The sequence below is a fragment of the Hemitrygon akajei genome, chromosome 8 (genome assembly GCF_048418815.1).
Source record: "Hemitrygon akajei chromosome 8, sHemAka1.3, whole genome shotgun sequence".
Lineage (NCBI taxonomy): Eukaryota > Metazoa > Chordata > Chondrichthyes > Myliobatiformes > Dasyatidae > Hemitrygon > Hemitrygon akajei.
Window position 1 is genome coordinate 120,245,679 of NC_133131.1, and position 12,361 is coordinate 120,258,039.

The following is a 12,361-nucleotide window of genomic DNA, read 5'->3' on the forward strand; positions in this document are numbered from 1 at the left end:
TATTGGTTGTATGATGGGGGGGGGGGGAGGATCAGTGCTTTTGCTGAAGCAAGTGTGGGGGGGACTTTGGGGTTCTGATGTTTCTGTCATTCATTCTTTGGGTTTTTTTCTGTTTCATGGATGTCCGTGAAGAGTAAGAATTTCAGGTTGGATACTGCATACATTCTCTGATGTTAATTTGAACCATTGAACCTTTGAACTATTAAATTGTTGAATGATAAATCAGATGTGAAAATGGTTAAAATGTTCATGTCAACAACCGGCAGGCTAGAAGATAACTGCTGCAAGGATCAATGTCATAATGTGGTTACCAGTGTAACAGAATTGACTTAATTTATATAGCAAAAGAAATATCCCTGGGATTATCTGCTTGTCTGTACAAGGGTCAGATTGAGATAGCCTGAATTTAAGGAATTAATTGGTCCAAAGTAAAGGCAGCTATTGGTACTTTAGCAGAAGTTTATGTACTTGCTGAGCATTTCTGGTTTAAGATAGGTAATGTCAGCCAGAAGGATATGAATTGAGCCATCACCTCAAATAGGAAAGGAAGTAAGTCAGCTGGAAACACCACTCATGCTTTGATCTCAGAAAGATTAGTGATTGGAGCAGGAGAATTTTATAAACTCCCACAATAGGAAAACTAAGAATTTTCAGACGGAAGAAGAGGTACAGATGAGCGAGGAGTTGAGGGCCAGACAGCTGATAGGGGTTAGAGGGAATTTAAGACCCCCTTTCTACCACTTCATATCAAGAGTTAGAGTAAAGCTTCCTGGAAAATTTGTTGAACTGAAAGTTTCCAAGGGAACCATCTGTAAATGAAGCAGTAAGTGTGACTTTGAAATGTTACAAAGTGCTATTGTAAACAAAAGGCACTGTTTGTACTTTGTACCATTCATTATTGATAAGCAGTTTGCCATTTCTGAGTTTGAGCAACCGCTCTATAACAGGCTTTCCGTAAGTACAATTCTTGTTTTTAATTAAAGTAACACTTTTAGAAAATAACTGAATTGAAAGTGAAACATGATGATCCATGGAAAAGAGGAAACAGTCGAAGTTCTGGGCCGAGACCCTTCATCAAAGAAAGATGAGGCATCAGAGTAAGACTGTTCATTCTTTTCCATAGACGCTGCCTGGCCTGCCTAGTCCCTCCAGCACTCTGTGTGTGTTGCTTTGGATTTCCAGCATCTGCAGATCTTCTCCTGTTCATAATCCATGTTGTTGCAGTTCAGATTTGGAATATACTTTCTGTAATGTTACGATACAATGATGTACTAATCCTCATTTCAGAGAAACAACTAACCAACCAGTGAATAATGGAACAACGTTCACCACCTTATCTCCCAGCACAGACAGTCAATTCAGGAGCAATTTCTGGGAAATTTCACGACAGATATTATCTGGATTGCCCTTCAGGCTGCCCGTCGCAGGAATACTCTGCTCCAAGGTATACACCCCAAGAAAACGTTCTTCAGGGGCATCTTCCTAATGTACCGTGTCAAGCCTTCACAGGGCCTTACCCCACATCTCTGGATGATGCACCCCCAGAGTACCAAAATGAATTTGCCAATGAAACAGAAAGGAACTTCTCAGACAAAATCATAAGGAGAGGTAAGTCAATCTCTTCTAACATGATAGATAAGCAATACTTAGCATTAATTATGAAGCAAGGTAATCTGGAGTTAAAGTTTTAATTATAAATATAAATCATTCAAAAACTATGAACATTTTTAGATCTAGAAAATGAATACCCTTGTGTATAGAATCTAAATGCATCTTAACATTGCTGATAATTTAATGTTTTGTGTCAGGAAGGCTATTTTGATCGATTGCAGAATTGACTTGACCTGATTTTTTTTATATGTTGAAGCTCTATAAAGCAAAGGTGAAGCCTCACTTGGAGTATTGAGAGCAGTTTTGGGCCCCTTATCTTAGAAAGGACGTGCTGACATTGGAGTAGGTGCAAAGGAAGCTCATGAAAATGAAAGGATTGTCATATGAGGAGCGTTTTATGGCTCTGGCCCTCTGCTAACTGAATGAGGGATGACCTCATTGAAATCTATCGAATGTTGAAAGGCCTTGATAGTGTGGATGTGGAGAGGATGTTTCCTATGGTGGGGCAGTCTAAGACCAACGGACTCGGCCTCAGAACTGAGGGGTGTCCTTTTAGAGCAGAGATGAGGAGGAATTCCTTTAGCCAGAGAGTGTTGAATCTGTGGAATTCTCTGCCACAGGCAGCTGCGGCGGCCAGGTCATTTGGTATATTTAAGGCAGAGGATAATAGACTCTTGATTTGTCAGGGCATGAACAGGTACAGGGAGAAGGTAGGAAATTGTGGTTGAGAGAGAAAATGGATCAGCCATGATGAAATGGTGAAGCAGATTTGATAGGCCTAATGGCCTAATTCTGATCCTATATCTTATGGTCCATACAGTGATTCCAGGTAATTGGGCCATCAGTTAATCAGAACCAGAATCAGGTTTAATATCACTGGTATATATAATGAAATTTGGGAGAATGGAACATTGGAAACCGCGGACAAGCTGTCAAAGACTACGTATTCTTCTCTAGTGCCTTTAACACCATCCAGCCCAAGATCTTAAGGCACAAACTAACGGAGATGGGAGTAGACTCTCACATGGTGGATTGGATAGTGGACTACTTGACAGATAGACCTCAGTATGTGCGGTTGAGAGACTGTAGGTCTGACACGGTGGTCAGCAGCACAGGGGCGCCGCAGGGAACCGTACTCTCTCCGGTCCTGTTCACCCTGTACACATCAGACTTCCAATATAACTCGGAGTCCTGCCATGTGCAGAAGTTCGCTGATGACACGGCCATAGTGGGGTGTGTCAGGAATGGACAGGAGGAGGAGTATAGGAAACTGATACAGGACTTTGTGATATGGTGCAACTCAAACTACCTGCGTCTCAATATCACCAAGACCAAGGAGATGGTGGTGGACTTTAGGAGATCTAGGCCTCATATGGAGCCAGTGATCATTAATGGAGAATGTGTGGAGCAGGTTAAGACCTACAAGTATCTGGGAGTACAGTTAGACGAGAAGCTAGACTGGACTGCCAACACAGATGCCTTGTGATGGAAGGCACAGAGTCGACTGTACTTCCTAAGAATGTTGGCGTCATTCAATGTCTGTAGTGAGATGCTGAAGATGTTCTATAGGTCAGTTGTGGAGAGCGCCCTCTTCTTTGTGGTGGCGTGTTGGGGAGGAAGCATTAAGAAGAGGGACGCCTCACGTCTTAATAAGCTGGTAAGGAAGGCGGGCTCTGTCGTGGGCAAAGTACTGGAGGGTTTAACATCGGTAGCTGAGCGAAGGGCGCTGAGTAGGCTACGGTCAATTATGGATAACTCTGAACATCCTCTACATAGCACCATCCAGAGACAGAGAAGCAGTTTCAGCGACAGGTTACTATCGATGCAATGCTCCTCAGACAGGACGAAGAGGTCAATACTCCCCAATGCCATTAGGCTTTACAATTCTACCGCCAGGACTTAAGAACTTTTTAAAAGCTATTATTAATGGTTTTTGAGATAGTGATTTAGATGCATATCATATTTTTTACTGAGTTAAGTATTGTATGTAATTAGTTTTGTTACAACAAGTGTATGGGACATTGGAAATAAAGTTGAATTTCCCCATGGGGATGAATAAAGTATCTATCTATCTATCTATCTATTCAGCAAGTCGTGTTCTCTCTCTCTCTCCCTCTCCCTCCCTCCCCCCAGTGGGTGAGAGATTGTTTCCAATTTTCAAGTCACAGAACTCAAGGAAAAAAAACGGCATGCCGGACTTTATCACTGTAAATCAGTGAGCTGTTTTGTTATGTCTCCACTCTTGCTGTGAAAGGGAACACCTCTTTTTCCCCTTTATTGGGGAGAGAGAGACCCTGTGGCATGTTGAACTGTCGGGTGAACGATTCATTTTTGTTTTACTGCAGATCAAGGTCTTTACTGGGGGCCTTGTTGGGTGGAGGGTGCTGATGCCTCTTTTGTGGAAATTGTTCGGAGTAGAGGAGGATGTGAAGACTATTTGCATGAAAATCCCAGGAGATTAGCAGCTCCTGAGATACTCAAACCACTCCGTCTGGCTCAAACAATCATTCCACAGTCAAAATCACTTTGATCACATTTCTTCCCCATTCTGATGCTGGGACTGAACAACAACTGAACCTCGTGACCATGTCTGCACGCTTTATGCATTGAGTTGCTGCCACATGATTAGCTGATTACATTAATGAGCTGGTCTACCTAATAAAGTGGCCACTCAGTGTGTATATGACCTTTGCTGAATAAATAACCTTTTACTTCTACATCCTTCCCAAATGGCAAGCTGTATCAAATTGACCTTTCCTTTTTCCTCTCCTTAATGCATCACCACTTAACTCTGAGCTCACCCCCCCCCCCACCAAATACTCTAATCATCATATAAGAAATGAACAAATAACACAATAAAGATCCAAGAGCATTTAAAAAAATAAGATGTAGAGACAGGAATATGCCATTCTTATGCTTCTGATCTTTTTACCTTGGCTGTGCTTTCCTGCCCCAAACCTTGACACATTGATTGTCTTAATCATAAAAATGCATTGATCTGTCTTGAATATACCCAGTGGCTGTACACTGACAGTCCTCTTGGAGTGAGATTTCCGAAGATTCACTTCCATGTTATCTAAGTCCTGATAGCCAACCCTAATTTTGAGGCATCCAGTCAAGTGAGCTTTCATCCTTGCTTGTACCCTTTAAAGTGTTGTAAGAATTTTGTTTCACCTTTCATTCTGTTGATTTCTAAAAGTAATAGGACCAAATTGCTTAATGTCTCCTCAAACAATATTCCCCCTCTCCCCACCTGCCCTGGAAATCTTTGTATTCCCTTTGTTTTAAGTAAATCTTTCTTCAGGTGGGAGAACAGATCTGTAAACAATATTGTAGGTGCAGTCTCACAAAAGCCATAAACAATTGTGTCTATTGTTGTACTCAAATACCCTCATGGTAAAGGCCAGCATATTATTTGCTTTCCTAATTGCTCACTCCACCAGCCCATCATCTGTCAACGATATTTGTAGGACACCAAAGTCCCTCCAGGCACTGGCATTTACCAATCTCTCTCAAATGAAAAAAAATCACATATGATTTTTTAAATTTTTTTCTACCAATGTAAGTGACCTTTCCCCCATTATTTCTATCTCACACGCCCTTGCCCATTCACTTAGCTCATCTCTACCTCAAATAGGATGTCCTCTGGTATTAGCCCTTGCCTTCCTGGGATAAAGGTGCTGGTTGTCCACTCTATCTATGCCTCTTATAATCTTATACACCTCTATCAATTATCTTTCATCCTCCTTCATTCCAAAGAGAAGAGCCAGCCTTAGATGAATGAGGAGGTGATGATAGAAGACTTTAAGAGAGCCATAGTTTATGGATGATGGAAGATTGGTGGCTTCCTGTGCTTATGGACGATGGAAGATTGGTGGCTTCCTGTGTTTATGGACGATGGAAGATGGGTCGCTTCCTGTGTTTATGGACGATGGAAGATGAGTGGCTTCCTGTGTTTATGGATGATGGAAGATTGGTGGCTTCCTGTGTTTATGGACGATGGAAGATGGGTGTCTTCCTGTGTTTATGGACGATGGAAGATGGGTGGCTTCCTGTGTTTATGGATGATGGAAGATTGGTGGCTTCCTGTGTTTATGGACGATGGAAGATTGGTGGCTTCCTGTGTTTATAGACGATGGAAGATGGGTGGCTTCCTGTGTTTATGGACGATGGAAGATGGGTGGCTTCCTGTGTTTATGGATGATGGAAGATTGGTGGCTTCCTGTGTTTATGGACGATGGAAGATTGGTGGCTTCCTGTGTTTATAGACGATGGAAGATGGGTGGCTTCCTGTGTTTATGGACGATGGAAGATGGGTGGCTTCCAGTGAAAGTGTTGGAATCGTGTGAGTCTGGAGGTGTACAGCCATGTTTGAAGGTTTCAGTGGCCAAAATCAGATGTTACAGAAGTGAAAAGAAGTTGTTTCATGAATGGGGAAGTGGGATTAGAGCAGATATTGTGGGATAACGGAAATAGCAAAATTGCAGATTGCCCATGTCATCATCAGACAGAAACTGAGAATATAATTTATTGGCATTGGTGTGAGGCTCATGATGGGAACCAAAAGCAAAGGCTTAGTCTTCCAAAAATTTAGTTGGAGGAAGGTCAGTCATACAAGCATTCCAATAGCTCAGAGTTGGTAGAAAGGTTATGAGAGACGTAGATTCAAGATTAAACATTGTTTAATGTCATTTCCCATACACAAGTGTTATATATAACAAAATAATTGTTATTCCAGATCTGATGCAGCACAAAATATAAACACAATAGGAAAAAGAACACGATTATAAACACACACACAATAAGTATAAATACATAAGATAGCTTATGTGCTTAGACTGATTGTATGTCCATAAAATGACGCTAGGCACAGAAGCGGCTGTACATCAGGTGACTCTGATAGGAAATGATAAAGTATTAGTGGTGGGGTTGTTGTGGGATGGGTTCGTGGGTGGAGGTGTTGATCAGCTTGGAGAATTTAACTGGTTTTGAGTCTGGTGCTCCTGGCCTAAATCTACGTTGGCCTTCTCCCTGATGAGAGTGGGGCAAGCGATCCATGAGCTGGATAGGTAGGATCCTTGTTGATGTTACTGGCCTTTTTCTGTCATCTTTCTGTAAATATGTCCTTGCTGACGGGTAGACTGGTGCTGGTGATGCATTGGGGAGTTTTGACTACCTAAGTTGAGGGTCGTCAAAACCAACAGGAGCCTTCCTGTCCGCTGCAAATTTGTAGCTTGTTAGGATGCTCTCTACTGCGCACCCGTAGAAGGACGTGATATTGATGTACAAAGGCCAGCTCTCTTCAGCCTTCTCAAAAAGAAGAGGCATTTGTGAGCTTTCTTGATTGTGTGGAATGTGTTCTGGGACCATGAGAAGTTGAGCAAGGTGTTTGCTCCCAGGAATTGAAACTACTTGCAGTTTCCACTGCTGTGTCACCGATGTAGAGGCGTGTAAGTGGTCAGAGTTCTCCTGAAATCCATAACCATCTCCTTTGTCTTTTTGACATCGAGGAGGAAGATATTTGCCTGTCACCAGGCCTCAAGCTCTTCCAACTTCTTCTGTAGCCGTACCATTGCTGTTAGTGATGAGCCCCGCCACTGTTGTGTCACGGTGAACTGACAATGAGAATTTAGCCGTGCAGTCTATCTGAGGTCTGTTCGTTAGGAAGTCTAATACTGAGTTGCACAGCTGTTGTATTTAGACCGAGGAGTAGGGGCTTGTTCACCAAGGTCTGTTTGACACTAGTGTTGAATGTCGAACTGAAATCCAGAAGCAACATTTTGACAGAAGTGTCCTTGTTTTCAAGGTGTGTCAGGGCCAGATGCATGACAGATACGGTGGCATCTGTCGCCGAACAGTTCTGTCGGTAAGCTTATTGGTGAGCGTCCAGTGTGCAGGAATCCGTTCAAAGCACTTTGTGGTGATTGGCATCAATGCCACTGGACTGTAGTCATTTAGTTCTGAAGGTGTCGAGCTCTTTGGTACAGGGATGATGGTTGCTGATTTGAATCATGTGAGGACAGTAGCCTGGATGAGCGAAGTGTTGAAGATGTCAGTGAGCTGGTGTGCACACTCCCTGTGTACTCGGCCTGGGATGTTGTCTGGCTTGGCCACTTTATAGCTCTGTAGCGGGATAGAACTGAACTTCACTACGTATGGATGCTGAAGTCACACAGACAAGTTACATCACCAAGAGATTCCAGGGGTAACAGCAGAGGGTCAGCTGGAGACCATATGGCCATAAGACATAGGAAATGAATTAGGCCATTAGGCCTCCACAGCTGTCTGTGGTAATGTATTCCACATATCTACCACCCTCTGGCTAAAGAAATTCTCCCTCATCTCTGTTCTAGTGTGCTGTCCTTGTACTCTGAGGCTGTGGCGTCTGGTCCTAGACTCTCCCATTGGTGTAAACTTTCTCTGCAATGCCCACTCTATCTAGCCCTTTCAATATTTCGTAAGTTTCAATGAGACACCACCCCCTCCCCATTATTCTAAACTCCAGTGAGTGCAGGACCAGAGCCACCAAATGTTATAATGTATGAGAGCGCTTCATACATTAACCATTTCATTTCCAGGATCATTAACATGGCTATTTCTTTTTAGAGTGTTATGTTACACTTTCCTATGGATTCCAGAAATTCCCCTACCACTGGTCTTAGGCCATCAGGTCTGTAGTTCCCAGATCTGGTCCCGGTATAATTAAAAACAAAACTTGGGAAAAACTGAGTGGAGTCTCATTGAGCTGGTAAACAGGAAGAATTACTGGAAAAAGAAAATGTTTACCAGGAAATGGAGACGCTTCGATGACAGAGCGGTTGTGGAATCTAAGATGAATCTGAATACTTTAGATAATTTCAAAAAGCATTTACTCATCCCAAAAATGCTAATAAATATTATGATTTACTCTTTCCATAGCTTTCATTAGAAAGGTGTTTCTCACATTAATGGTTCAATTGTTGATGACCACAGCAATAATCTGCATGTTTCTTTATTGGTGAGTACTTCCTTACTTATAAAAGTGCCATTTGTGATAATGGTGCATCATAACCTGCACAGCATTAAAATAGAGGAATTTTGTCGTTCAGATTTTGATATCGTGTTCCTCAGTAGTGATAACCCCAGTAAGATAATTTTTAATAAACATCCAAGTGGTTATGAAAGTTACGGTATGTCATGGCTGGTAATAACTCAATAATTTTCCTTGCAGCACAGAAGGAGGCTATTTTCTCCCAGAGATTTAGCAGATTGTTGGACCTCCAGTTAATACCCAGTAGCATCACTATTATTGAATCCCTTACTAGGCAACACGCTGAGAGTTCCCAGTAACTGGAGGCCTAATTGAGCCAGCTATAAAAACGTCATGGCTACAAGAACAGATTAATAATGAATGAACATTTCCTGATTTAGCAGAGCTGTTTACCCATCTGTCACAAGTACATTGAAATAGTTGTCACCTTTCAGGACAAGCTAGAGTAATTAATGCATTATCCGTCTCATTCGTAACATATCCTTCTTGTGCTACTGGCACATTACAGCTGCCAGGTGGCCATGCATTGCAACAGCCAACAAGTCTTCTTTAATTCCATTTCCCAAACTCACAAGCTTGAGCCATTAGCACAGCAAATGGGTTGGAATATCTCTACCTCCAACTGACACAGTAGATCTCTCTCATTGTTTCATCAGAAGTCCCAAGCTTTCCATCTGGCAGCACTATGGGAAAATATCATGGCTACTCAAGAAGCTATTCACCATAATTTTCCCAAGGGGTAGATAAAGGATCAGGTCTTGCCATTCATCCTATATCCTGTGATGAAATAATAGATGATCCAAATAAATCTTCCTCAATTTCTCTGCTCTCCAAACCACAGGAAATTAGATTGCCAACATCTGAATGGCCTGTTGCATGCAAATTTGGGAGAAATGCAAATTTATTTCTCATTTTGCTGCCTTCTGAAGAAGCCCTGTAGGATATCAGTGTAGGTTGGACATGTCTGTAGCAGAAGGCCATTAAAACCAGCCATACAAATGCAACAATTGTCTCAGGACAGATCAATTTAAAGATTAATCCTGCCTCTGACAATACTGTTACCCACCAAAGCCACTGCTTCAAGTTCACACCTTTCCAATGTAGCTAGCCATTTCTGCTCACCTGAGGCTTCCTGTCTATGATCCTGTGAATTCCTCTATTTTCTGCCATTTTTTAAAACTCAATTGCCTCCTCACATGCTGCGCTGTGTTTTTTTTTAACTTGGCCATTCCTCATGCACCTTTTTAGAACTTAAATGCTTTGCTTGCTGTGCTTCAAAAGGTCAGTAGCCATATCTGGTTAATTTTTAAAAATACCTCATCGCCACTTTTATTTTTTGTAACTCCGAAACACTAAACTAATTAAAAGACAGACACAGCGTGCCAAAATGTAAGTCTAACTTAGATTTACTTTAAGCGAGGTGCGCACAATCACATGGTCGTGCTGTGACATAAGCAATGCCTGTATTTTTACATATAGCCATTATGAATTAGACATACAACAAAGAATGCTTAATCAAACAATATTTACAAGATTACTTGGATGTTACTGAAATATTAAATACACACCTTTGATATATAGAAAAATCTCCTTCGTATCCCTCCATTCAAAAGAAAATGATTCCTTGTACAAGTATATATTTTTCACATATTTCTGACAAAGAAGGTGACCATTTTACCCATTGAGTCACTGTTAGTTCTAAAGGCAACCCCATTAATACTTTTTCCCTGTAGCACCCTGTAATACCCGAATTGAATCTCCAATCACCCACTTACCCCTGAGGCAATTTACAGGAACCAATTAGACTACCAGTACAGTTTGGGAATTATATAATTTATTAGAAAGTAACATTTTGATATTCAGTGTACGAGTAAAAAACAAAATCACTCAATATACTTCTAAATAAACTTCTAAATGTTTAACAAGCTGCAAATTGCGAATAACTGAAGCAGGAATTTAGCTTCTCTATCCTTCATTTTCACAGCACTTCAGTCCCCATTGAGGTCAATGAATTAATGAATCCTACATCTCTAACAGCATAGGACCTGAGAGCCAGTTCCCTAGTGTTTACTCATCATGATCAGTTCCACAGTGCAAATTCCAATTCCGTGCAGAATGGCCAGCACTATCCAGTAGAATCTAAGCCATTGTTCCTCAGTCATAGATAGAAATGCCACACATCGCACTAATTTAATCTATTCTATTACTCAGTCTGTTAAAAGTTTAAACAGAGATAATCGCACTAAAACCTTTTCATTCTACATATTTGAGTTGGTTAACTCTGAGGAATGCCTTATCAGTGTCACCTTGGTGACTTGCCCACAGTGAAGTTCTGCATCGTGGGGAATTTATTGATTTCATATGGCAGAGTTGTAGATATTGAGGAAGGTTATCAAAGGAAACAGAAGGATGTGGGCCAGTTGGAAACATGAGGAGATAAGTGGGAGGTGAAATTTAATCCAGATAAGTGTGAGGTATAGCACTTTCAGGAGTTCAAATGTAAGAGGAAATTACAGAGTAAATGGCAGGGGTGTTAAGAGCACTGATGTGCAGAGGGATCTTGGGAATTAAGTCCATGACTGTCTCACAAGTAGATAGGGTGGTAAAGAGGCACAGGTGTTACTTGCCTTGTATGTCGTGGTTGACTGATCTCCCTCTCACCTTGCTGCTGCCATCGGGCAGGAGGTGCAGGAGTCTTGTGTCTCACACTGCCAAGTGTTATCCTGCAGTCGTCGGGCTCAATCGCCTCAGCAATGAATTAATTCCACAGATGTGGCCTCAGAATCAGAATCAGATTTCATTTTACTGGTATTTGATGTGGAATTTGTTGTTTTGCAGCAGCAGTAAATTGCAATAAATAATAATAAAACTATAAATTACAGTAAGTATATATATAAATATACTGCATGTACAAAATTAAATTAAATAAGTAGTGCATAAGAGAAGGGAAAAACTGATGAAGTGTTCATGGGTTCAATGTCCATTCAGAAATCTAATGCTAGACTGGAAGAAGCTGTTCCTGAATCGTTGAAAACGTGCCTTCAGGCTCCTGTCCCTCCTTCTTAATGGTAGCAATGAGAAGAGGGCACGTCCTAAGTAATGGGGGTCTTTAATGATGGATGCCACCTTTCAGAGGCATTGACTTTTCCTGGATATTGAGGATGCCAGTGCCCATGACAGAGCTGGCTGACAGTTTACCAAGTTCTGCAGCTTTTACCAATGCTCTGCATTGGCTCGTCTATACCAGAAGATGATGCCACCAGTTAAAGTGTTCTCCACGGTGCATCTGTAGAAACTTACATGTGTCCTCAAACTCCGAATGGAATATAGTCGCTGTCATGCCTTCTTTCTAATTTCATCACTACTTTGGGCCAGGGTAGGTCCTCAGAGATGCTGACAGACAGGAAGTTGAAACTGCTCAGCATTTCCTCATCTGATCTCTCCATGACGACTTGTGTGCATTCACTTGACTTCCTCTTCCTGAAGCCCACAATCAGCTCCTTGGTCTTACTGACATTGAGTGCAAGGTTGTTGTTGCGACACCACTCAACCAGCGGATCTATCTCACTCCTGTGGGCTCCCTCATCACCAATTGGAAGCTTTGCCACTAGCAGTTGTGTCATCGGCAGACTTATAGATGGCACTCGAGCTGTGTCTGGCCACATAGTCACGGGTGCAGAGAGTAGAGCAGTGGGTTAAGTATGCATCCTTGAGGAGCAC

At 41.8% G+C, this 12,361-nt stretch overlaps 1 protein-coding gene across 1 annotated transcript in view; it reads left to right on the forward strand.

Annotated features, from left to right (window-relative positions):
• Positions 1–695: 695 nt before the first annotated feature.
• LOC140732200 (protein lifeguard 1) overlaps positions 696–12,361 on the forward strand; it is a 32,971-nt gene continuing 21,305 nt past the window's right edge. The window contains exons 1-3 of the mRNA XM_073054474.1: positions 696–954; positions 1,288–1,608; positions 8,530–8,608. Coding sequence (XP_072910575.1) covers positions 1,314–1,608; positions 8,530–8,608 — 374 coding nt within the window. The 5' untranslated portion in view covers positions 696–954; positions 1,288–1,313. The remainder of the gene's footprint in view (positions 955–1,287; positions 1,609–8,529; positions 8,609–12,361) is intronic.